The 27,683-nt window shown below is 44.0% G+C and overlaps 1 protein-coding gene across 6 annotated transcripts in view; it reads left to right on the top strand.

Annotated features, from left to right (window-relative positions):
- Positions 1-26,337, top strand: part of LINGO1 (leucine rich repeat and Ig domain containing 1) — a 354,415-nt gene extending 328,078 nt beyond the window's left edge. For all 6 annotated transcript variants that reach the window (XM_058156707.1, XM_058156706.1, XM_058156708.1 and 3 more), the window contains one exon: positions 23,925-26,337. In XM_058156707.1, the coding sequence (XP_058012690.1) occupies positions 23,937-25,781 (1,845 nt within the window). In that variant the 5' untranslated portion in view covers positions 23,925-23,936 and the 3' untranslated portion in view covers positions 25,782-26,337. The remainder of the gene's footprint in view (positions 1-23,924) is intronic.
- Positions 26,338-27,683: the final 1,346 nt, after the last annotated feature.

Genomic DNA, 27,683 nt, shown 5'->3' with positions numbered 1-27,683 from the left:
CTGTCTGCACTCCTGGGTATTGTAAATTTGACCTTTAAAGACATCTGGCCACATTTGTAGAGAGATATTTGCAAAAGATGTCTTCTTTTCTTTTCTTTTTTTTTCTTCCTTCCTCCTGATTCGTATTCTCCCGCAGCCTTTTTCTCTCTGTTCATCTCCTCTTTTTCATTGCCGGTCGCTCTGCTGTGTTTTCCTCATTAGTTTCCCTGGTGGCTTTTGAGAGAAAACCAAATTTACACTCCCTGTTGGCAGAAACAGAGGCTGGGGTGGGCGGGGGTGGGGGGCTTAGTTGAGGCTGGGAATTGTGCTAATTCAGCTACAAACTGAAGGTCGTGTTTTTAAAAATCTCATTCATTTGTGTGTGTGTGTGTGTGTGTGTGTGTGTGTGTGTGTGTGTGTGTATATGCACACACATAAATACATACATACATACATACATACATTCCGTCCATCCATCTGTTTATCTACCCATCTCTCTATCTCTACCTATCTATCTGTCTATTTGTCTGTCTATCTACCTGTCTATCTATCTCTATCTCTATCTCTACCTACCTGTCTATTTGTCTGTCTGTCTATCTATCTATCTATCTATCTATCTATCTATCTATCTATCTATCTATCTATCTATATCTCTACCTGTGTGTCTATTTATCTATCTATCTATCTATGTATCTATCTATGTATCTATCTATCTATCTATCTATCTATCTATCTATCTATCATCTATTTACCTATCTACCTATCTTCCATTCATACATATGTATGTATGTATGTATATATGTATGTATGTGACATATGACATATAGAGAGGGGGGGAAGAGGTCTCCAACCCATCGCTCTTACAAGGTGACTCTAGGCAGCTTGCAACAGAAGCAGTCATAAGCCAAGGACTACCTGCAGTCCATCTTGCTTTAAGTGATGTGGTCCCTTCTACCAGGTGTGAGTTCTTCAGGACAAGTAGAAGCAACCTGGTTCTCCTCCCTTTTTTTATTTGGAATGGCTTCCCCCATCCCTGAAGTTCTTCAGGGTTTCTCCCTCCCTCCCTCCCTCCCTCCCTCCACCCCACTTTCATCAATATGCAAAACAGCCACTTTCCCTCTCATGTAATTACTGTTAATTTCATAACCAGCACCTTAACTGGATTGCTCTCCAATGGGGAATTATTTCATCAGGCCACTGCAAGGAAGTATTTTGACATTGTCTACTCTCGTCAAGCTGTGAGGTTTTGGGTGTTGTTGGTCTACGTGCAGCCAAAGAGCTCAGCTAGGCAAAGCCCAGGACTGAGCAAGCTCTTTTCAATATATAATTACTGCAGCGAGATTATTACGTGCGCCGAAAGGCAAAGATTTGACACTATGGAGGAATGGTTGGTGAAATTGACAGCTCTCAAGGGAATTGATAAATCAACTTCTTTGATTAGAGAAAAGATACCATCTATGTTTATTAATGACTGGAAACCTGCGATAGATTTTGGGCATAAAAATTGAGGGGAAAAAATGAACTTGTGATTTATGGTTTTGATCTGCAAGCAAGCTACCTGTATATAAACAAAACAAAGTTGGGTAATGAAACATCTGCAAGAAGACAACCAAGCTCAGAGAGCACCAAGGGCCCCGCAGTCCTCCTCCTCCTCTTCCTTTTCCTTCTTCTCCTCCCTTTCTCCTTCTCCTCCTGCTTCTTCTCCACTCTGCAAACTCTGTTCCCTTCCAGCGCTGATGATGTTCCCTCGTTGGGTAATGAAACATCTGCATAAAAACAACCAAGCTCGGAGAGCACTAAGGACCCAACAGTCTTCCTCCTCTTCCTTTCCCTCCTTCTCCTCCCCTTCTCCTTCTCCTCCACTCCGCAAACCCCACTCCTTTCCAGCACTGATGGTGTTACCTTGCTGGGTAATGAAACATCTGCATGAAAACAGCTAAGTTCGGAGAGCTCCGAGGACCTCACAAATGTCATTTGATTGGTACTTGGAGGCCCATAATGGGTTCTGGTGACTGATTTCACCTTCTCCCAAGAGAGCCACCCATGGCGAACAGTGGTCTGGTAATCCAGAGCAGCCCTGGAGGAAAGACCATGATTAGGGTGGCGAGAAAGCATAGAGAAGATGCCATCAATAACATGAGAGCATCCAGCGCAGGCATTCCTAAAAGGGAAAGCAACTTGGCCATGTGGTAAACTCACGTCATCCAAAGCAATCGATGAAAGGTGAGGGGAAAAAAAGAGATGAGCATTAAAGCGATTTTTATCCTTGTCACGTACTGGTCTCTTCTGCTGAATGCTGATCCCAGAGGCACAGACTCGGTTTATTCTTCATGCAAACGGGAAAGAAAAAGAAAAGAAAAAAAACAGACATGATTCATGATAGAACTGAAGAGTCCAGAGCTTAACAAAATTGTCAAGGCCAGAACAAAATTAGTTGATGGGTGACCTTCCAAACCCTTCTCCCCCTTTGAAGGACCAGAAAAACAATATATGAAACAATAGATTTGCGCAGCCCTTCCAAGAAATACAGAAATATCTCCTTGGCTTGGTTGTTTGCCGTTCTGCCTCAGAATAACGGCAGCCTTGAACTTTTCAAGTGCCTCAGAATAACGGCAGCCCATTCAGAAATGGCCAGATTTAAGGCAGTCCTCGACGTACAACCATAATGGAGCTTTTGGAGTCGTCACTTTGAATGGTCACTAAGCCATACCTGGAAGGATCTGTGGCTGCTTGGTTAAGCTTTTTTAACAGCTAAGATTAGCCTAAGATTACACTTGATGGTTTGTGGTTTAGCTTATCAGAGGAACTTCGCCATTGTCAACATTCAGACCATCATGTTAAGCCAGCATTTGGCATAAACACGGGTTTAGCAGGTTATGTAATCGCTATAATTTTTGATTAACCCGCTTAGGGTTTCCCAACTTGGACCAGAGGTGGGTTTCCGCAGGTTCTCACCAGTTCTGGAGAACCGGTAGCGGAAATTTTGAGTAGTTCGGAGAACCGGTAGTAAAAATTCTGACTGGCCCCGCCCCCATTTATTCTCTGCCTCCCGAGTCCCAGCTGATGGGGAGGAAATGGGGATTTTACAGTATCCTTCCCTTGCTACGCCCACCAAACTGGTAGTAAAAAATGTTGAAGCCCACCACTGACCTGGACCACTGGAAGATGCGTGGACTTCAACTCCCAGACTTCAACTCCCAGAATTCCCCAGTCCACGCATCTTCCAGCTGCCCAGGTTAGAGAAACACTGGTTTATCTTACTGTATGAACCCAGGAGGCTAGTATCTGTTTTCAGCAACGCTGGAGAAAAGGACAGGTCGTGGATGGTCGAAATATTTCTTCCCCAAATGAACGAATCGGACGTCCTCTGGCAAACCTGCGTTTAAATCCAAAGCTACAAGACGACTCATCTCTTGTTTTCCATTCGGTGTTTTTCCACCAGTTGCATTCTGTGCCAAGAATGAACAGAAGCAAATGTGGCCGAACACAGTTTGTTTTTCTCCCATCTATTTTATGGCGGAATGGAACAATAACAGCAAATATGGATGGAGCAATCGATAACGCAAATAGCAACCCGGCTGAGAAAAGACATTTATGGAAATAACCACAAAGGCGGAATAGCTATCATCACCATCATACTTGTTTCTTGTCAACTCCGTTCCTTCCCAGTTCCACCTTTCATCCCCTCCTTTTTCTCTAGATATTCCCTGGGGCCTTTTTTTTTTTTAATGATTCAGGTGAATTCTCGCAGAAGCAGAGGAAGGGGAGGGGAACCCAGCTTTCAGGGAGAACACGCTGAAGAAGAGAAGGGAAAATGTTCTGACTTAGGCTTCCCCAGCAGCACGAAGCCGAGTCCTCGTCCCGATAAACCACTTTTATTTAATTTACAGTGAATTCCTCTCCGGCAAAGTCTTTCCTCTCCCACAGTCTTCCAAGATAGTTCACAATTACCGACCTTTATCAGGCTTGGAGAGTGGCCAGGCCGATATCTTTCAGACTCCACACTGTAATAGACAACACTTGGCAAGAATGCAGGAACGGATCGTCACCCAAATGAACTCCTGCAAACTCCCCTCCCCTTCGCTCCTAACATAACATAACAACAGAGTTGGAAGGGACCTTGGAGGCCTTCTAGTCCAACCCCCTGCCCAGGCAGGAAACCCTACACCATCTCAGTCAGATGGTTATCCAACATTTTCCTCTTTATTCCCTATGGGAGGGGCCATTCACCGTCCACCTGTGGTTTTACTCCTGAGTCGACCCTTGTTCCTTAGCTGTTCCGTTCTCCTCACTGTGCATGCGCAGTGAGAACAGCATCCAGCTGTTCTTCTGCCTCACTGATGTCTGACTCCGAAGGCAGGTGACAACTGTCAGAAGGCCCTGGCCCTCTCTCTGCCTCTGAAGCAGAGCCCTCATCAGAGCCTTCCCTAGATTCCAGGACTGGCCTACCCAAACTCCTCACTGTCCAAACCTGCTGCCATATCCGCTGGCGGGCCACAAGAGGAAAAAGCTTCTTTTCCTTTTATATTTTATATTCTACTTTTTCAAACTCCCTACAACAGCCCTTGGAAAAAAAGAGACTTCTGTCTATCTTTCAGACCTATGACCGTTGCAGCATGCCCATGGTCACGTGATCAAAATTCGGACATCTGGCAACGGACTCGTATTTATGACCGTTGCAGTGTCCCAAGGTCATGTGCGATCACCTTTTGCAACAAGCAACGGGGAAGCCAGATTGACACCCGTGATTTCACAACCACAGCGATCCACTTAAGAAACCGTGGCAAGAAAGGTTGTAATTCTCGTGAACAACTGTCTCGCTTAGCAACATAAATTGTGGGCTCAATTGTGGTCATATGCTGAGGATCGCCTATATTCCCATCATGATGCTTTAGTGCCATGTCAGTCATCGAGAAGATTATCTGGCAATCAAATACGGTGTGTTGGGTTTTAGGAAAAACCTAGAAAAAGTGAAACATGTCCAAACTGGGCAAACTAGATGGAAAGAAAGGTTGAAATTCAGTTGGATGGAGAAGCGTGGAGAAGCTGAGCGCATTTAGTCTGGAGCAAAGAAGGTTTCGTGAGCAGATGTGATGGCTGCCTTTAAATAATTGAAAGATTGGCCTAAGAGCAAAAAGGTTCTGTGTTATTCCCTGTAGTGAGACTAGAAATAGTCAGAGGAAACTTCAGGAAAATATATTCTGACTCAACAAGCATCTGACAACAAGAGTCGTTCAACAGTACTCTTGATGCTGGTTGGCTGCCCTTGCTGGATCATCAGCCATCATGGGTTGAGTCAATGCAGGGTCTACCTCCAACCGTGGATTTGGTTCAGATGATCCAAAAGATTTCTTCTGAAGCAATGATGGGGTCCACACAGCTGCTGAACCCCTAATGTGGCTTGCTTGGTTGTGGGCTTAGCATGCGATATGAACTCAGATCTAGTCCAACTCGCCATGGGATAAGAGTTCCACTAATATCAAAGAAATGGTGGAATAAGATTGTTAAAAAAAGGGTGCCAAAGGAAGGACAAAATGAAATGTAAGTGACAAAAATTAAAACATTTCTAAATGGAATGGTTAAATTGCACCACCAGGAGTTGTTCTGCAGTGAGTTGGCTGCATTGAGTTGGCCACAGTGAATTGACCATGGCAAGGTAGCTGTATTGTGTTGGCCAGGGTGAGTTATTCCATTCCATACGAACCCACCCATATAGTTTGCAAAGCAATATCTGTAGCGTGAACCAAACCGCGTGCCAACCGAAAAGGTTGGCCATTACTGCCCTATATCATTTCAGACAAATAGTTGTCCAATCTCTTTTTAAGAACTTCCAGTGTTCCAATGTTCTCCTTAGTTTTAGCTTGGTTCTCTCCTTGCTTACTTTCCACCCGTTGCTTCTTGTCCTGTCCTCAGATGCTTTGGAGCAGGGGTCTCCAACCTTGGCAACTTTAAGACTTGTTGGCTGAGGGATTCTGGGAGTTGAAGTCCACAAGTCTTAAAGTTGCCAAAGTTGGAGACCCCTGCTTTGGAGAATAGGTGGACTCCCTCTTCTTTGTGGCAGCTCCTGAGAGGTTGGAAATCCTGGAGTGGAGTTTAAATTGGCACATTCTATACACAAAAGACGTCCACTCCTGCTCAATTGTAAATGTCTACTTTGTGCAAAGGATCTGGAAATATGTTTGCTGGAAGAGAATATTTGTAACTCAGGGTTGAGCTGTGAGGTCCTTGTTGCTCTTTGAGCTTGGTTGTTTTCTTGTGGATGTTTCATAGCCCAACTAGGTAACGTCATCAAGGCTAGAAAGGAAGTGGAGTTTGCAGAGGAGAGGAGAAAGACGACTGTGGGGTCCTTGTTGCTCTCAGAGCTTTGTTCAGTGGTGAAATCTGAACCGGTTTATTACAAGTTTGCTGGCTGCTCATGCGCAGTGCACACCACGCATCAAATGTGAGGTGTGCGCGCACAGTACATGCCAAAAGGAGTCATGCAATAAGTAGAAGAGTACGGGGGGATGATCATCTGTGGCGCGCGATCCTTTTTTTTACGTGTGTCTCAGCTGGGCATGGGTTGGGGGGGTGTCAGGGATTTTTGCTACCGGTTCTCCAAACTACCTGCTACCATCGCTACCGGATCGGCCGATCCGCTCCGAACTGGCAGCATTTTACCCCTGGCTTGGTTGTTTTCTTGCAGACATTTCATGACCCAACTAGATAACAACATCAACCTCAGCTTAGCAACCAAGCTCAGAGAGCAACAAGGACCACATGGAAACAGATTTGATCTGACAGCATGCATCTATCACTATTGACCTTCCGGTCAAACATAAAGACAACTGACCACAATTGGTTGCCGCCTGATATGTTGGACCACAGATCCCATCTTCCTCAGCCCACCTGCTAGCTTAGGCTTCAAGCCAACCTCAGTGCAGGCAAGATGCCCCCTCCCTCCAGTTCCCTTTTTAGATCACTTCTCCTCCGTTTTATCTAACCTAGTTTTTAAACCACTTGCCTCAAGTGATAAAACTGCCAGCGTTTCTCATGGGAGATGATTCTACAGCTTCCTCGGCCCTCTCTACCTTTTGCAACCTGGAAGAATTTTAGTTTTTCCTTTTTTTTAAAAAAAAAAAATCTTTCTCCCAACTCATTTTGCTCTTGATAGAAAACACGGAGCCCGTCTGCACTGCAGTGAAAAAGAATGCTTTGGTCTCGCAGATATGGAGAACATCAAAAGGCCGAGAGGACATTATCTCAGAACACCGTGCTCTTTCCTCAACATAAAATTGATTTATTCCCCTTGTCCTGCTCCCTTCCTCATATTTAGGAGATCTCTCCTCACCACAGCCTTTCCCTAGCTGTCTAGCCAATTGCTTGTGAAACATTGCACAATATCTAGAGGTGCGTACCTGAGGTGCATAACAAAATAGGATGGATAGTCATCATCTGAGCTAGAGAAGACAATGGGGTGAAAGTGGTTTCCAAAAATAGTGCTCAAGATCCAAACCAGGGCAGAAAGAAAACAGCTTTCTTCATATATATAAATAGATATAGATATAGATATAGATATATAGATATATAGAGAGAATTGTATTAATGTTATTGTAGCAATAGTACTTATATACCGCTTATATATAGCTTCACAGTGCTTTACAGTCCTTCTCTAAGCGGTTTATAGAGTCAGCCTCTTGCACCCAACAATCTGGGTCCTCATTTAACCAATCTCGGAAGGATGGAAGGCTGAGTCAATCTTGAGCCAGTCAGGATCAAACTCCTAGCAGTGGGCGGAGTCAGCCTGTAACACTGCATTTTAACCTCTGGGAGGGAGGGAGGGAAGGAAGGAAGGAAGGAAGGAAGGAAGGAAGGAAGGAAGGAAGGAAGGAAGGAAGGAAGGAAGGAAGGAAGATAACACTTAGACTTTTATACTGCTTCGAAGTGCTTTACAGCCCTCTCTAACCAGATTACAGAGTCAGCCTCTTGCTCCCAACAATCTGGGTCCTTATTTTACCCACCTCAGAAGAAGGGATGGGTGAGTCAACTTTGAGCCAGTCGTAATCCAACTACTGGCAGTCGGTAGAGTTAACCTGCAGTACTGCATTCTAACCACTACGCCACTACAGTTTATATCATAATATAATATGATATAATATTATAATATAATATGAGACCAGAGGTTTAGTCTTCCAAGGTTTTGAACTTGTGCTGGAGCTCATCCTCAGGGAACTTCTCTCCAGCAGAGTGTGCTTGATACTATTCCCTGTGTGATGCCTTGTTGGGTGTGGGTTTTTTAGTTGTTGATTGGGGTGTTGATGGCTGGCTAATAAGTCATTGACTGTTGCTTCCTTGTGCCCTTGCCTAAATACTTGATAAACTGGTGATAAATCAACACTCCTGTTGACTGACAAGGGGCCCCATTTCCCAGGCTTCAGTCACTTCCCTGGCTGTTTTTGTACCTGCTCGTCCAACAATCATAGTAGCTGCAAAACCATGTATGTCCTTGTTCATTGCAATGTGAGGCTACCAATGAGTTTGGGTCTCCGCCAGGGGTGGGCTCTACTTACCTTCGCATCATGCCCGCGCATGTGCAGAAGAGTTTTGATGACATTTGGGTCAGTGGGCAGAGCCTCCTGCTGGTTTTACTACCGGTTCTATAGAACCAGTCCGAACCGGGGGCAACTCACCAGTGGTCTCTGCGTCTGATACAGCTTTTTTTTTTTTTTTTTTTATTGAAAGAGTTTTAAAAAAAACAAAAACATTTTCCCCCTTTTTTCCCCCTCCCTCCCAAAAAAAAAAAAAAACAAAACATCCCCCTCCCCACCCCGGCTTCCGGGTCAATCAAGGTAAAGTCAATCAAATAACCACATCCAAAGCTTTTAGTCTCCCAACCCCTCCCATTAGATAAAATAACTTTCTAATTATTCAAAGGCAATCTGATATTTCTTAATCTGATATCTGTTTTGTAGATAATCAATCCATTTTTTCCATTCAATTAAATATCTTTCCTGCGTATTGTCTTTTAAAAACGCTGAGATTTTAGCCATCTCAGCCAAGTTAATAACTTTCAATATCCATTCTTCTATTGTAGGTATCTCTTCTTTCTTCCAGTATATTTAGGGGTCTATATTAGCTCATCGAACAAGAAACTTTATAAGAATAATTATGACTTGCTATGGCAAAAAGTTCAGAATGATATGAATGGCTGGAAGAAATTGCAGTTATCCCTATTGGGAAGGATTGTGGCTATTAAAATGAATGTGTTACCTAGATTTTTGTTTCTGTTCCAGATGATACCTATAATTAAAAAGGATAAAAATTTGGAAGATTGGCAGAGTGGGATTAATAAATTTATATGGCAGGGTAAAAAGGCGAGGGTTAAAATGAAAATAATACAGGATTCACGGGAAAGAGGTGGTTTAAGAATGCCTAATTTTAAACTATATTATGAAGCAGTAACCCTCTCAGTAATAAGTGACTGGTTTAACTTAACAGAGGAAAGAATTTTGAATATAGAAGGTTATGACTTGTTATATGGATGGCATGCGTACTTATTTTATGGAAAAAAGTGGATAGGGCTTTTAAGAATCATGTGTTGAGAAGTGCTCTTTTGGTCTGGAATAAATATTCCTATAAATTAGATTATAAGATTCCTATATGGGCGAGCCCTAGACATGCAATAGAGAATATAAATATAGAACAGAAACAGGAAATGATTACATATAAAGAACTTTTGTATGCTGAAGGAGGTAGATTGCAATTAAAATCATTACAGGTATTAAATGAAGAAGGGAGGAATTATACTTGGTTTCAATATGGGCAAATAAGTGCTAGATGGAAAGAAGATCAAAAAATTGGTATAATGCAAAGGAGGAAAATTTAATAAAGCAAATTAGAAATCAGACCCACGAGCATATAAAGAGATTGTATAATGTGTTGCTTGAAATAGATTCGGAAAAGGATTTGGTAAAGGATTGTATGATAAAATGGGCACAGAATATTCAGGAACCAATAATGTTGGAAACATGGGAGAAAATTTGGGTTAGAAATGTTAAGTTTACACAAGCACAGAATTTAAGGGAAAATTTTTATAAGATGTTTTATAGATGGCATTTAGATCCCAAAAAATTATCATGTATGTATCCTAATATCCAAGCGAAATGTTGGAGGTGTGATTGTGATGATGCTACATATTTTCATATTTGGTGGACTTGCAAGAAAATTAAGGTCTTTTGGATAAGAATTTGGTGGATTATTCAAAATGTACTGAAGAAGAAGATAAAGTTCCTGCCACAATTTTTCCTTTTGGGAATTATAATGGATTGTACAGGGATTGAGACTAAACTGATTTTGAACTTAATAACAGCTGCGTCTGATACAGCTTTACTTTGTTCTAAGTCGAGCACAAAATCCAGAAGCGGTATCTGAGTTGAAACAAAGCTGAATGTGTTCTTTCCTCTAATTAAATGTTGCCATTATTTCTGCTGGCTCCATCACTTTTCCCCTCCATTCTTCTGTTATGGGGATTGATGTATGTATTTCTGTGCATGTAGAGTTCTCGCCGCAGGCAACCTATACAATAACAAAAATCTCCCAAATTTTTTTTCAAACTCTTAATCAGGAAGAAAACAGCTTGAAGTGAAGCTGAACAGTTGCATTCCCCACCACCCCCATAAACCAGGATCCAGAACTAGGCAGGAACCGATTGGAATTGAACCATTCATTTCATGTATCTGGGTGCCTCTTTTAGATAAATGTTCAGCCACGGAACTAAGGATCAACTGATATGAACTGGTTTAACCGCCCTTTCCCAGTGCGCCAAATGACCTGTTTTGAAACACCAGTGAAATATTTTTTCTTCATGATGGAAGCAGCTTTTATCCAACAGTGGACAGCAATATGGAGAGAGGGATCTTCATTTTTGGTATATCAGCATCTGGAGCCCTTATTTATATTTTACATCTTTTTTTTTTTAAACGTGAAAGGCATTTAGTTTCAGTTTTACCTACTTCAGCAATAGGCAGCTGGTGCCCTCAAGATGTTCCCAAAGGCACTAATTCGGTCAAGAATCAGGGATAATGGAGTCATAATTCAAAGCCTGTAGAAAACCCACCTAGGTTTGGGTTGTTTCTTAATCAACCAGTTTATGACATTTTTGCATCCAGATTACTTCTGGTAAAATATTTATTATGGTTCCAGCAGAAGATTGCTGAAGTAATTAAGAAACCACACACACACACAAACACACACACAGACAGTGATGCACACACATTCAAATGGAGCTTGTGTTGTTGGGTGGAATTGATCCACAGAATAATTCAATTCAGCAGAGTTCATAAGAAGTAAAGATTAGACACGGGGAGTGGGGAGGAAAGGAATGGGTGTACCGTATTGTTAGAGGATGTAAAAAGCATGCCTACGCTCCTTCAATCACACACCAATAATCAAGTACCTACAAACACAGAGAGAGAGGGGGGGGAGAGGGGGGGAGAGAGAGAGAGAAGAGGGAGGGAGAGAAAAAGAGAGGGAGAGAGAGAGAGAGAGAGAAAGACAGAAAGAGGGAGAGAGAGAGGAGAGAGGGAGGGAAGGGAGAAAGAGAGAAAGAAAATATTGGAGAACATCTCCACTGCCAATCTGGTCCAATCCTCCTGGGATCTTGGAAGATCAATCTGGTGCCACTGACTGCTTTAGACTTCTCTCCAGGGTTACAAAGGGAGCCGATCCTACAGTTGCCAGACTTAAGGAAAGACCCATTGAAAGCACAGTAGGTTCAAATAACACAAAAACACACACACACACACACCAGCACATTAGCTTCTGGATCTGTGGCGCCTGCCCTCTGACCTTAGCATACCATTTCTTCCTTAGGTTAAAACAAATACACAGCATGTGTAAAGTCCAGGTGGTACGAAGCCCAGCGCCAAAACTCTAAAATATATTTCTGCAAATACATTTGGGAGCTTTAAAGGCATTGAGAAGGAAAAGAAAAGGAGGGAAGAAGGGAGGGAAAAGAAGGGAGGGAGGGAAGAAGGAAGGAAGGAAGGAAGGAAGGAAGGAAGGAAGGAAGGAAGGAAGGAAGGAAGGAAGGAAGGAAGGAAGGAAGGGCTCCTCGACTTCCAAACATTTCATCAGTGCCCTGGTCAATTTAGCAGACATTCCATACTGAAAATCAGCTTTAACAGGGATTCCTAGCAAGATCCTTTTGATGTGGGTCTGTTGAAAGTGGCTTAATTCAGTAAGCAAGTTAAGCCGGTGGTGTCCTCACAGCCTGCAAATAAATGGTGTGTGGAAAGCAGAGGCTTAAATGTTTTTGGAAATGAAAGTCTTTTTCTCTTTTTGTTTTGCTGCTTTGCAGCTATCGAGAGGAATTCTTAGCCTTGAGCCTGAGGTCTCTCGGAGCAGCAGGAACGGATATTAAATATTTATTTGCAAACCTGGAGTCTTTATCTCCAAAACAGAGCTACGTTCAATCAAATTTAATTTAACCGGGATAACCACAAACATCTGCACCAGAAAGTTCAGACCTAAGGGCCGTTATTGGTATTCCAAAATGGAGATGCGGAGATTAATTTTCAGTTTTGCCATCAACCATGGCCAGGGTACCTTGGGGGGTTAAGTTCCCCTCTTCTAGGAAGCTTGGCTGGTTCATAACAATATGCAGTAAAATGTAATTTCTCTAGCAAAACTCGCTGATGGATCTTTTAAGTAGCATAAGAACCATCCAGCATTATTTGTTTTAATAACTGGTGTAGCCTTGTTCCCAGTGTGGGATCCTTGGTGCTCACTGAACTTGGTTGTTTTCTTGCAGATGCTTCTTCACCCAACTAGATAACATCATCAGTGCTAGTAGAGAAAGGAGGCTGTGGGGGCGGAGAGAGTGGGGGGAGGAGGAGAACTATGGGATCCTTTGTGCTTTCTGGGCTTGGTTATTTCCTTGCATATATTTCATTACCAAACTAGATCAGGGGTCTCCAACCTTGGACCCTTTAAGACTTGTGGACTTCAACTCCCAGAGTCCCTCAGCCAGCAAAGCTGGCTGAGGAACTCTGGGAGTTGAAGTCCACAAGTCTTAAAGGGACCAAGGTTGGAGACCCCTGAACTAGATAACATCATCAATACCTTGTTCCCAATCTCTGCCCAAATTATTCCTTTTTGAAGGAAGGTTCTAGATCTTCTGTCTAGCTCTTTCCTCAGAAAACCAGCAGAGAGGACAAACATCAGAAGGAGCAGGCAGAAAATCAAAACATACCAAATTAAGGTTGTTCTTCCCGGAGATTCCATCTTTACCTGCCCACCCGTAGTGAGACAGGAAGCTAAGATGTATCCCGGCACTCTTTCCATATTTGCTAACTCACTTCTCATTTATTCTTTGGCTCTTCCACCACATACGGTCTGCTGAAGTCAGAAATGAAATCCTTCAGGGACGCAGATGGTTCAGGGCTGAGCCTCAGAGAGGTCATCTATGATAGACCCTTATTAGCTGACTCCAAAACTTTGTTTGGGGACTATTTTTCTCACTCTCTCCATTTAAAAAAAAATAAATAGCAAAGTCCTGCCCCAATTGTGCTTTGTCAGCATAGTTTCTCCTTCATGGAGGGTTCACCGATGCTTACACAGGCTTCACCTTTGGTCCCAGAAGTCTGAACTGGGAAGCAATTAAGAGGTAGAATTTTTTTTTCAAAACTTGCAGTCAAGGTGTTTTCTGAAACGATCGAAGAGGACAAATCAAGATCATAAAGTGTGTCTCACACGCGTCTCCATTCCAAAGATTAAGTAGAAAGAGGACCCTAGAATTGTCGGGCCGGAAAGGACCTTGGAGATCTTCTAGTCCAGCCCCTTACCTAAGGCAGGAGTCTTTATACCATCCTGGACAAATGACTTTCCAATCTTTTCTTGAAGACTTCCAGTGATGGAGAACCCAACTCCAGGAGACAAGCTGTTACACTGAGTGATTGTCAGGAAATTTCTCCTTAATTCCTGGTTGGATCTCCCTCTGACCAGCTTTCACCCATTATCTATCCCTCCCTTCCTTCCTTCCTTCCTTCCTTCCTTCCTTCCTTCCTTCCTTCCTTCCTTCCTTCCTTTCTTCCAGAATCATAAGACTGGAGGTCTTCTAGTCCAGGGGTCTCCAACCTTGGTCCCTTTAAGACTTGTGGACTTCAACTCCCAGAGTTCCTCAGCCAGCTGAGGGACTCTGGGAGTTGAAGTCCACAAGTCTTAAAGGGATCAAGGTTGGAGACCCCTGATCTAGTCTAACCCCCTGCTCACAGAGGAGACCTAGACTAGGGATTCAAACGGGTAGATATGTTCCACCTCTTCTCCCTCAAGCAGTGCAGATCCTTAGAAACATCGTCTTCTGGTTTTGGAACCTCTTTCTGGAAGAACTTTCCTTCACAGATGGCCCTAAATCTACTGGACCTTCAGAAGACCTTGAAGATCTCAATCTTCAGCCAGGGACTGGGGCCAGTGTGTCAGTTACAGGAATTCTGGGATGGGCATGGGCTCATCAGATATGGTCTGAAATTTGAAGAACGGTTGCAGGAACTGTTTTTGTCTAGTTTAATGAAAAGAAGGACTAGGGGAGACATGATAGCAGTGTTCCAATATCTCAGGGGTTGCCACAAAGAAGAGGGAGTCAAACTATTCTCTAAAGCACCTGACAGAAGAACAAGAAGCAATGGGTGGAAACTAATCAAGGAGAGAAGCAACTTAGAACTAAGGAGAAATTTCCTGACAGTCAGAACAATTAATCAGTGGAACAACTTGCCTCCAGAAGTTGTGAATGCTCCAACACTGGAAGTTTTTAAGATGTTGGATAGCCATTTGTCTGAAATGGTAGAGGGTCTCCTGCCTGGCCATGGGGTTGGACTAGAAGACCTCCAAGGTCCATTCCAATCCTGTTGTTGTTGTTGTTGTTGTTGTTGTTGTTGTTGTTATTATTATTTTTTGAGGGGGGATTATAGGTTGATTATGCTTTTTATTCCATAAGTCATCCGGAGTTCAGTTGGAGAGTCAGTCAGCCATATAACTTTGAAGAGAGATTGGTAGAGAGAGGGTAGTCTCCCTATGTAATATCATCTATTTATTATTTATTTATTTATTTATTTTATTAGATTTCTAGACCGCCCTTCTCCCGAAGGACTCAGGGCGGTGTACAGCCAAGATAAAAGTAAACAATGTACAATTAAAAACTAAATTAAAAAACTTATTATACAATTGGCCGAAAAATTAAAATATTTAAAATCTAAAAACCCCAATTTAAAACATAAATAAAATTTAAATTCAAAATCTAAACAATTTAAGAATTTAAGAAAGCCCCGCGCGAATAAACAAATGTGTTTTCAGTTCGCGGCGAAAGGTCCGAAGGTCAGGTATTTGGCGTAAACCAGGGGGAAGTTCATTCCAAAGAGTAGGAGCCCCCACAGAGAAGGATCTTCCCCTGGGGGCCGCCAGCCGACATTGTTTGGCGGACGGCACCCTGAGAAGTCCCTCTCTGTGTGAGCGTACGGGTCGGTGGGAGGCGTGAAGTAACAGCAGGCGGTCCCGTAACTCGTTACTCCAGTGTTGGAATTTAATGTTCCTTGGTGGGTGAAGGACCACATTACCCGGAGGCCTTGGTGCGCTCTGAATTTGGTGGTGTTTTTTGCAGATGTTTCATTACCCAAGAAGGTAACGTCATGAGTGCACTGACGATGTTACCTACTTGGGTAATGAAACATCTAATGACTTGATTATCGGTAGAAGAACATATTTGTAACTCAGGGTTGAACTGTGGGGTCCTTGGTGCTCTCTGAGCATGGTTTTCTTGGAGACATTTCATTACCCAAACTGATGGTGTTACCTAGCTGGGTAATGAAACATCTGCAAAAAAAAACCCAACAACAATCAACCTCAGAGACCCCATTTCAACCTATGCTACAAATAGTCTCTTCTCTTGCTACGTATTTCCAAAACATGAAAGTGTGCTGCCACTTATTTAGGTTTACAAGTGTTTATGTGCATACATGCATCAGTTAGGTAAAGGTAAAGGTTCCCCTCGCACATACGTGCTAGTCGTTCCTGACTCTAGGGGGCGGTGCTCATCTCCATTTCAAAGCCGAAGAGCCAGCGCTGTCCGAAGACATCTCCATGGACATGTGGCCGGCATGACTCAACGCCAAAGGCGCACGGAACACTCTTCCCTTCCCACCAAAGGTGGTCTCTATTTTTTCTACTTGCATTTTACGTGCTTTCGAAACTGCTAGGTTGGCAGAAGCTGGGAAAAGTAACAGGAGCTCACCCCATTACACGGCAGCACTAGGGATTCGAACCGCCGAGCTGCCGACCTTTCGATTGAAAAGCTCAACGTCCTAGCCCCTGAGCCACCGCGTCCCTACATGCATCAGTTAGAAACTATTATTTGTTATAACTTGATGTGGGGGTCTTTTTGATGGTAATAGTGACGATGGCTTGGGGGAGGAGGCTGGAGTCCAGACCTTGTTTTCCTTCCTTCTTTTGCTTTGAGGGAAGATTCTTTAAGTTATATCTATTTATTTTTCATCTGTTTCCTGTCCAAGGTCAGAAAACATGAGTACAGCTGGGTTGTGTGGTTTATTACCCAAATTTAGCCTTGAAATCTGCAGTCAGAGGCCCCCTGAGCTTGAGAAGAGAGCTTGGCGGCAGTGAGTTGCTCATCCAAGAAATAAAAATGATATTTTCACAGAGATACCTGTCCATGACAAGCCTTTAGTTAGAGGAGTTTCTTCTGTAAAGCAAGCCATATGGTTGCTGTCTTGCTAAGTCTACCATGCACGGTCTCTTTATCACATTGTTTTTGAATGGACATCTAAAGGGATTCTTGGAGAACTTAGAGATTGGCCATTCATCAAGTCAGATGATGGGTCCAGCTGGCCCTCTTCTGATCATCGCAGCTCTTCGGGATGTCAGGCCTGCTTGGGAGCTCTTCAGAGCCAGCTTTTCTGGTCTGAATTGTTTGAAAGCTGCACGAGATAGCAAAACAAACCTCTTTGTGACTCTCTTTCCAGTTGTCCTGGTTTCTTGATCTCCATTCATCTCCCAATTCTTTTGTGGACACACCTAAGGAAGCAATGATCTATTCTGGATTGTCCAAGTTGGTGTCAAAACCTCATGGCATTCAAGGGTGCCTTGGCTCAGGTTCTTTCAGAGCAGCATTTGATTGAAGTTCACATGTGGAATAGGGATGGGAAAAGGTGTTTTTGCTGTTCCTCACAATCAAAATAGCCCATTGGGGTATGGAGGGTCCTAACCATTGGATCAGGAAGGTGCGGGTTGGTCATAACCAACATCCAAAACAGCTGGAATGCACAAAGAGATTCTTGGTGTCATGAAATATGTGACAGTATTGGATTGTGTTCCAACTATTAGAAATCAAGTTATAATATTTGACTAGTCATTTAATGGAGAAACCAACTTGATTCAGGAGAAGGATCAGTGACAATATAGAGTTGGAAGGGGCCTTGGAGATCTTCTAGTCCAACCCCTGCTCAAGCAGGAGACTCTATACTATTTCAGACAAGTGGTTGTCCAATCTCTTCTTGAAAAACTTCCAGTCATGGAGCACTCACAGCTTTGGGATACAAGCCATTCCACTGGTTCATTGTTCTCATTGTCAGGAAATTTCTCCTTCGTTCTAGATTGCTTCTCTCCTAGATTAGTTTCCATCCATTCCTTCTTTTCCTGCCTTCAGTACTTTGGAGAATAGGGTGACCGCAGTGGTGGGATTCAAGTAATTTAACAACTGGTTCTCTGCCTTAATGATTTCTTCCAACAACCAGTTTGCCAAACTGCTCAGAAAGCTAACAAGCGGTTCTCCCGAAGTGGTGCAAACTGGCTGAATCTCATCACTGGGTGACCCCCTCTGAGGAAGGTTGGCAGCCCCATCCTTCCTCAAAGGGAAAAATCTTGAAGTTTCTGGATAAGACAAATTAACTACAGATATTCCTCTGGTCTAAGGGCATAAATGAGTAAAGCAGGAAGGTGTCCCTCTCAAAGTATCTCAAGAACAATGTTATTCTTGATCTGTTAGTTTGATATAAGCAAGGGTGAGAGAGATTGGAGCCAGAAGAATATAGTCCCAGCCTGTCTTGGTGACCTCCATTGCAGTTTGTACAACCTGCCTCTTCAGGACATCACATTTTGTAAACAATCCCCGTCTTTATCGTCAACATCTCATTATCTAAATGTATTGAGATGTTGTTTTTGTGCATTGTCAGATAAATGAAGCCCAGGATAATAAAAGAAAATGAGATAGTGGCCCTTGTCTCCCATCCAAGGGCTTTCTGAGGATAAATATATTCAAATATATTAATGACACTGAACTTATCAGGGAAGAGCAGTACCAACAATAAAGAATCTGGAAGACATGAAGACCAGGCAGAAAGAAATGAATCTGTTCACTTTGGGAAATTAAGATTAAGAAGGAAGGAGAGGAAGGGAACGGCTCCTGCATACAGAAAAGAAATTGTTGGCCACTATCATAAGGAGAGATGAAAGTCATCAAGGTTATCACATCAAAGTAGGAAGCGACCAAGTGGCACTGGTATACGTCGGGACCGGGTCAGTTTGCACATATGGATTTTCTACTGTACTTTTTCCCTAAAGAGGTCCACAAAGTTGTCCTTTAGACTCTCCAGGTCTACTCAGAGCTTGGAAATTTCAATTTCAAATCTTTATTGCCAGCGCACAACATACGGACAACGAGATTGGTTAAGCTCCCTCAGTGCACCCTCCCCCAACACAATACAACTCACAGTGAAGACAGAAAATCCCTAACCCAATCAATCATATTAACAAAACACCCAGTCCTACTGCACCTGTGTGAACATGTTACACGTTGCGTCGGCCCTGCAAGTCCATCATACTACGTAGTTATAATGTTATTTCGCATTCAGGAGTTTGACAGCCCACGGATTAAAAACTGTTCTTCAGCCTGTTTGTGTGGCTGACTATACTTCTATATCTCCTTCCCAACGGTAGGAGGGTGAAGAAGTGGTGACCAAGGTGTGAGTCGTCCCTGAGAATTTTCCTCACTCTTCTAAGGCAGCGAGCCCTAGCGATGTCGCCTAGTGGTATCAGGGGACAGCCCATGATGTTTTGTGCTGTCCTCACCACCCTCTGTAATGTTTTTCTATCCACGGCTGTCAAACCGGCATGCCATACCGTGATGGAATAAGTGAGGATGCTTTCTATTGTGGACCGCTAAAAGGAGGTGATCAGTTGTTGTTCCGTCCTGTGGAACTTGGAGCTGGGATCCAAATGGAATGCATTCAATCATCTCCCCACCTTCATGTAGGTAGATCAAGAAAAGATGTTTGTAATCGGATAAGGAGCTTGCTAGGTCACCATTCATGCTGGGGCTGCCTGATCGAACAACAGTTTTGGTTTGGAGAGGTCAATAGGACGTTTGGTGGAGTTAAGCTGATAGAACCTTCCCTGCTGATGTCTTCTGCTGCAACCCCAAAGTTAGACCTGGCTCAGCTCCTGTGTTGCATAGGAGAACTGGGGTGGGGAGAAGGTTTCTCCTGCATTAGGAAGTAGTTGTGCTCTTTCTCCTTTTTCTGTGTGTAAATCAGAACTATGTTCCTCTGCTGTTCAAATGAAATGAAGTCCACTCTAGGAATTCATCATCCTGTTGGATGAATCATCACTTTTTAAAAGTAGAGGTCTTGTTAGATCAAGGGATCACAAGTACGCTCTTCCTCTTCCTGTGGAGGAAGATTAGCTCTCCATCAAGTAGCTGTCGGTGAAACATTTCATTCCAACATCCATTGAAGTTCTCTTCAATATAATGAGCTTTGAATTTCGTCTTAATTAGACCCCCTTAGACTTCTTGATAACCTTGATGACCCTATTTTCCTTGGCAAGTGATGTTTCTCCTTCCTCTCTTCCTTTCTTTCAGTCTCTCTCTCTCTCTCTCTCTCTCTCTCAACAACACAGAGACTACAATAGATGTGATTCCTAAGGAACATAACAACGATCATTCTTAGCAAGAGGAGGACCACATAAATGTCAGGGGTGGAATTCAGCCGGTTCTATACGGTTCGGGGAAACTGGTAGTGGCAGCTGCAGGAGGCTCCGCCCAACCACACAGACATCATGATGTCGCTTTTTTGAGACATGTTAAGCCTCTGCGCATGCGTAGAAGGCTTTGCGCATGCACAGATAACGGCGTGGGCATATTTGCGAATTGGTAGGGAAGGCAACTGAATTTCACCCCTCCTATAAGTGTGTGTAGAACTGTGCACACACATACACACCAAAAAAACAACAGAGCGCAACTGCTGCTCCCTTCCACTTGTCAGGGTGTAAAATAGTCTAGAGTAGTATCTACTACGCTGTTCTGATTCGGAATCATTAGGAAGTTTATTAACCTGTCCGAGGCTGGGTTTCTTCCCTCTCCTTTCCTTCTCTCCTAAAAAAAAAAATGCCTGTTCTTTCTTCTCTGTTTTTTCCCCCCTCCCACTTGCAAAAACAACATCCCCTTATCAGCAAGATGACAGGTCTAAATGAGTACAACAAGAGGAAAAAGATGTTTGTGAAACCGGGGGGTTTTTTCCCCCCTCTTCTCTGATTCTTTGGATATGTAAGGTAGATAAGAGGCAGTGGTATTCCAGATGTTATTTGAGGGAATTAAAACCCAGTAAGATATCAGCTCAGAGGGAAGTTATCAATGCCCTTATCATTTGGGATAGCTCATCAAGTTATCATTTGCGTGGATGTTGGATAGCTCCATTGCTACTCAGTGGGAGAAGAGAGTAGGTGCTTTTACTTGATTTCATAAGAGCAATGATCTTATGGGTGGATGAAGAATTAAGACCGTCACTGCTTACCGTATTTTTCAGAGTATAAGACGCTCCGAACTATAAGGCACACTTACCTTTTTTGGTGAGGAAAACAAGAAAAATAAATCTGCCTCTGCCTCCCAGCAATTTTGCCTCGTTGCAGCAAACAGCAAACAGCCTGCTGTACTTTCATTTTCGTTTTCAGCATAGCTTGATTAGCCCAAGAAAAAAAAAATCTGCTCCCAGCAATTTACCTCCTTGCAGCAAGCAGCAGAGGCCCGCGCAGCAAATAGGCAACGGGCAATCCCTGCAGCCTGAAACAGCTGAGAGTCGGGAGGCCATCCAAGGACAATCAACTTGGGCTAATCAGGCTGTGCGGAAGCCGAAATGGGCTTTTTCTTCTTGCTGCTTGCTGCAAGGAGGTAAATTGCTGGGAGGCAGAGGCCAAAGGGTGGGGGGGCTTCATTCTGTGTATAAGACACACCCAAATTTTCACCCCCTTTTAGGGGGGGAAAGGTGTATCTTATACTCTGAAAAATACGGTATATTCTTTAAGACAGGGTCTTCAACCTTGTGGACAAAGCTGGCTGAGGGACTCTGGGCGTTGAAGTCCACAAGTCTTAAAGGGACCAAGGTTGGAGACCCCTGCTTTAAGAGGACTATGATCATGGTGTGTGCTGACATTTTACAATGCAGGGTCTCCAATACAGAATTTTCTCTGTGAACATCAGGGTTTTTTTTGGTATTTTGGGACTGTCAGGACCATGTCTCCAGCAGAAATTGAAGCAGGAGCCATATATCTCTCTCGAATGAGGGGAAAAAATTCTACATAGACACCAGGAAAGCAACGTACATAGTCAAGAGCCATAAATAGTGTTCGGCAGTCTCCATCCCTCCAAACCTCAAACAGGAACGTGCTGCTTCCACCCGTCCCCGGCCATAAAAAGGAATAGTCACAGCGAATGCTGAACATGTACATCACAATGGAGATAAACATGGCTCCTGGGGCTGCAGATCAGAATCGGGACAATAGGCAATATCAACACCACGCAATCCTTCGTAGCAGCTTGAGCGACATAAAACATGGAGGCTCCAGAAGTCAAAGGGCATCACGTGTTAGCATCCCTCCGATAAGGCGAAGGAGCTGTCATAGGATTGTGAGCCTTGACAAAGCCATCACTTCTGCCAGATAATTTGATATACCAGACACAACAGGATCCCTGAACAGGGTTTCTCGGAGAACATAAGCAGTCTCTCAGCCCCGAGTTATTTAACATATGATGAGAACATGACAAAGAGAAGTAAAACCACACACACACACACACACACACACCACATAATTATATCCAGAATCTCTATGGGGCTACGGCAGTGGCCCCCTAATTGGATGTCCAGTTCAGCTATCCTCTGGTGCTGCTTCGTGCAGATCTTCCAAAGAACCAGAGAACACGTGCCGTGGGCAGTCTCACACAATATGTTTAATAATGTGCATATCAGCACCACAATCACAACAAGGGGAATCTTTCCATCCCCGCTGATACAAGGCAGAGGCAGGTCTCCCGGTGTCACATCTAATTTTGCCCAGATAGAGCAAGGCAGATTAAATGATGGATGTGGGACCTAAGGGCATGAACTTTGGGGTTTGATTTGGGTGGGGAAAACCTCAGGTTCGGCACAGTCAGGTTAGTGTCAGGAGTTCAAGTAACAGACCTAACACAATCAAAATTCCAAGGCCTGGAGTTTCCTCAAAGTAAGAATTTGTTAGGAATGCCATATTGGCACAGCTGGTGAAAACCTGACTTTGAAGGGCCCGAGGTTTTCCCCACCCAAATCAAAACCCAAAGTTCTTGCCCCCAGGTCACATGTCCATCACATGGTCCAATCAGGTGACAGTCCCCTCTGGCTGTCTTTGGTCCACTCTTCCAAAGACCTGGTGGGGACGTCCTTGGCTCCCACGGGAAAGAATGTTATTTTGGCTACAATTCCCCCAGTTATCCCTATCTCCCCACTTACGTTCCCATAGCAGCAACTGGCCTTGCGATGGGAGCCCTGAAGATTTCCAAAATGTTTTCAGGGCTGACAAGCAGGTGGTTTTGGTAGAGGGATCATTAATGATCATGCTGCAAGAAAGTAACTTGGACCAGTCCTCTCTCCAGGCAATTACGGAGTTAAACTGGGTAGATAAGTGAATTTTCCATGCTGGCCTATAGGATTTCAATCGTGTGATTAGATACACATTATCCGGGTGAGTAAGGAGAGCCTTCTTCAGCATCCTTTTTTTTTTTTATTTGCATTTATATCCCGCCCTTCTCTGAAGACTCAGGGTGGCTTACACTATGTTAGCAATAGTCTTCATTCTATTTGTATATTTATATATAAAGTCAACTTATTGCCCCCAACAATCTGGGTCCTCTTTTTACCTACCTTATAAAGGATGGAAGGCTTAGTCAACCTTGGGACTAGTGGGACTAGAACCTGCAGTAATTGCAGGCAGCTGCTGTTAATAACAGACTGTCTTAGCAGTCTGAGCCACAGAGGCCCCTTGACCATAGTCAAGTGAGAATTTGTTGTCTTCTAATGTGAGTACTGGTAACCAGCGCACAGGGGTGGAATACGAGAATGGCTCAGGTTGGGACAATGGTTAAATTCGATTTCATTTTGATTTAAAGAAGATAAATGTGTTTCCAAGAAAGTTAGGGAAGGCTGGTCTTAGCCTTTTTGCAGTTGTGCAGTGACTCCAGGATAACCCTGTGCTTGATCCCACCTCTGTGCCAGACTGGGTGTTTACCAACAGGTTGTAAGTCCCTTTTTTTCCAAGGCTGTTGTCTTCAAACGGTTGCTAAATGAATTTATAATTTGAGGACTATTTGTATTTAATTAATCTTTGGATTAATGTATTGAACCAATTAACCAGCGGAATGGCTTTCTTTCAGAAGCTGTGGGTACTTCATCACTGGAGGTTTTTAAGAAGAGAGTGGACTGCCATTTGTCAGAAATGGTGTAGGGTCTCCTGCTTGAGGAGGGGGTTGGACTAGAAGACCTCCAAGGTCCCTTCCAGCTCTGTTTTGATTGATTGATTGATTGATTGATTGATTGAATACATGAGCAAGCTCCCTGGTTTTTCACCCTTGTTTTCTTTCTTCTCTCCTGTCTCCTCTGCAGGTAAAAGATAGGATGGTGGCGGGGAAGTGGAGCATGTATTGCCCAATCTTGGCCTGTTGGCAGCCGATTCTCATCTTGATGTTGGGATCCATCCTCTCAGGCTCTGCCACAGGTTGTCCACCCCGCTGTGACTGCTCTGCCCAGGAACGCTCGGTGACTTGCCACCGGAAGCGATACATGACCGTTCCTGAGGGCATCCCTACCGAGACCAAGCTCTTGGATTTGGGGAAAAACCGCATCAAGACTCTGAACCAGGATGAGTTTGTCAATTTTCCTCACTTGGAGGAGTTGGAGTTAAACGAGAATATTATCAGTGGCATTGAGCCCGGGGCTTTCAATAACCTCTTCAACCTCAGGACTCTCGGTCTTAGGAGCAACCGGCTCAAACTTATCCCCCTTGGGGTATTTACGGGACTCAGTAACCTCACCAAGTTGGACATTAGTGAGAACAAAATTGTGATTCTTCTGGATTATATGTTCCAGGACTTGTACAACCTCAAGTCTTTGGAGGTTGGGGACAATGATCTTGTCTATATTTCCCACCGGGCTTTTAGTGGCCTCAACAGTTTAGAACATCTGACCTTGGAGAAATGCAACTTGACCTCCATCCCAACGGAAGCCCTTTCTCACTTGCATGGCTTAATTGTGCTACAGCTGCGCCACCTGAATATTAACGCCATCAGGGATTACTCCTTTAAAAGGCTGTATCGACTTAAGATCCTGGAGATTTCACATTGGCCCTATCTAGACACCATGACATCCAACTGCCTGTATGGACTCAACCTGACATCTCTGTCCATCACCCACTGCAACCTGACATCAGTACCTTACGTCTCCTTGAGGCACCTCGTCTATCTCAGGTTTCTGAACCTGTCCTACAACCCCATTGTCAGCATCGAAGGCTCCATGCTTCACGACCTACTCAGGCTTCAGGAGATACAGTTGGTGGGGGGACAACTCTCCGTGGTGGAACCATATGCCTTCCGGGGCCTGAACTACTTGCGGATCTTGAACGTTTCAGGGAATCTTCTGAACACACTGGAAGAATCAGCCTTCCATTCTGTGGGGAATCTGGAAACCCTTATCATAGATAATAATCCTTTGGCCTGTGACTGCCGACTTCTCTGGATCTTCCGACGTCGCTGGAGGCTGAACTTCAATAAGCGGCAACCTACCTGCGCGACTCCTGAATTTGTCCAGGGGAAACAGTTCAAGGATTTTTCCGAGGCACTCCTGCCAAACTACTTCATTTGTCGCCGGTCGCGGATACGGGACCGCAAACCCCAGCAGATCTTTGTGGACGAGGGCCACACCGTGCAGTTCATCTGCCGTGCAGATGGAGACCCACCTCCGGTCATCATGTGGCTGTCACCAAGGAAGCACCTCATCTCGACCAAAACCAACGGGCGGCTCACCGTCTTCCCCGATGGCACTCTGGAGGTACGCTATGCCCAGATTCAGGACAATGGCACCTACCTATGCATCGCCAGCAATGCTGGAGGCAACGACACCATGCTGGCTCACCTGCACGTCCGCAGTTATTCCCCCGACTGGCCCCACCAACCCAATAAGACCTTCGCTTTCATCTCCAACCAGCCGAACGAGAGCGATGCCAACAGCACGCGTGCCACCGTGCCTTTCCCCTTCGACATCAAGACCCTCATCATTGCCACCACCATGGGCTTCATCTCCTTCCTGGGAGTCGTGCTCTTCTGCCTGGTGCTCCTCTTCCTTTGGAGCAGAGGCAAAGGGAACACTAAGCACAATATTGAAATCGAGTATGTCCCACGGAAATCCGATGCAGGCATCAGTTCCGCTGCTGATGCGCCGCGCAAGTTCAACATGAAAATGATCTGAGGATGAAGAACCGGAGAACAGAAACACCACTACTAAGGACAGGCAGTGTTCTTTTTTATCAAACGATGACGGTGACTACAAACAGTCAACACAAATGCCAACCTCTCTTCTCTCCACTCGGCTCTCCCAGCCCCCTCCTTCTCTCCCCACAATCCCGCATTACTTCCTCCTCCTCCTCCTCCTCCTCCTCCTTTTCCTTGTCCTCCTTTGTGAAAATGTTCTGATGACGTCTCCAGAATCTTCCCCTGTTTGTAGGACACAACTCTGAAGGACTCCTGTGCCGATCTTAAAAGACAGCAGCAAACTGAAAAAAAACAAAAATTCAAAACAACAAACCATAAAAAGTTACATACTTCCTCTGTAACTTTTGATTTCAATAATTACGGATTTTTATGAAAACTTGAAATAATAAAAAAGAAAAACCTATTTCCTATAGCTAGTTGGAATGCAACATCGTGACTTTTTGATCTGTGCGCTTCCTTTTATTTTGGTCCTTCCTTTCAAACCTGGATCAGAGTGGCTCAGTTCAGATAGAAATAAGGATTACCTATTAATAACGAAGGAACCTCAAGGGGATGTGATATATATGTATATAATGTACCCCTCAAGGGGATATAATTTATTAGTGTTCTGTTTCTCTTGAACGATTGGGTTTTGATTTGGGTTTCTTGAATTGAATTGATTGCTAAGACACAGTATGGGTATCCAAGAAGAAAGGATGATATGTCCATATTGAATACCTGGAACCAATTGCGTTCCAGATGGTGTGATGGAATCCCAACCTCTTCCTCCAATATAGCAGGAGATGTTGGGAGCTGGATATATGGGCCTCCTCTGATATCAGTGGGCAAATTTCTTGAAATGATACTGTAGGAATAGGAACTTCCGGTTTGTGTGATGCTAGGTTCAGCAACATGGGAAGAACCAGAGGTTCCTTGTCATTGTTACTCTCCATGGTGTTTCTCCTCCCTCATCAAGGAATTCTTCATCATGATGGAGATCACCTTCAAGCTATCCATATTCCACCAGACCAGATTAAATTCCATAGGGGAGAATAGTAGTAGGGTGGTAGAACATCTGCTTTGCGTGGTCAAAGCTCCAGCTTTGATCTTCCAGTTAAAAAGGGCCAGGTGACAAGGGATGAGAAATATCTCCATAACTTGAGACCTGGGTGAGCCACAGTCTGAACAGGCAACAATGAACAATAAATGAATGATCTGATCTGATCTGATCTGCAATAGCCAAGCTACCTTTGGACCTTCATGGTCTCTGCTATGGATCTTGGAGAGCTTTTCAGGTGATAGCATCATGCTAAAGACCATGATTTCAAGATGCTCTACTTGCCATGTTCCCATCTGCTGAGAGAGTATTTGGACCTGCAGTTGTCCCTGATCTTCCACTTTTAACGGTTCCCACCTAACATAATTAATGGGGTGGGATACTGGTAGCTTGGTCAATGCTTGGGGGACTAACTTCTCTAGTTATATCCTACAGCAAAGAATAAATTTGGGATCCTATTTGAGTCCGGGGGGGGGTGTCTTTGGTACTGTCTGAGGTTGGTAGTTTTCTTGCAGACATTCCATGACCCAGCTAGATAACATCATCAATGCCAAAACGGAACAGCGTTTGCTCAGAACAAACCTCACTCTTTTGCAGTAACTGATGATGTTACCTAGTTGGGCCATGAAACATCTGCAAAGAAACAACCAACCTCAGGGAGCACCAAAGACCCCCACATTCATCCCTGAGCTGCAGATATTCTCTTCTATCAATGCCCCCATAAGTTAGCATTGCTAACCTCCAATGGTTAGCAAACTCTTAGAATTCCTACTAGCATCATATGGAATTACACATCCAGCCTTCTTTTGAACCAATACCGGTTCATTCTGCTTGCCAGGTGCA

Source organism: Ahaetulla prasina, chromosome 13 (genome assembly GCF_028640845.1).
Source record: "Ahaetulla prasina isolate Xishuangbanna chromosome 13, ASM2864084v1, whole genome shotgun sequence".
Lineage (NCBI taxonomy): Eukaryota > Metazoa > Chordata > Lepidosauria > Squamata > Colubridae > Ahaetulla > Ahaetulla prasina.
Note: the sequence above shows the minus strand (reverse complement) of the source record. Positions and strands in the feature narration are given on the sequence as shown.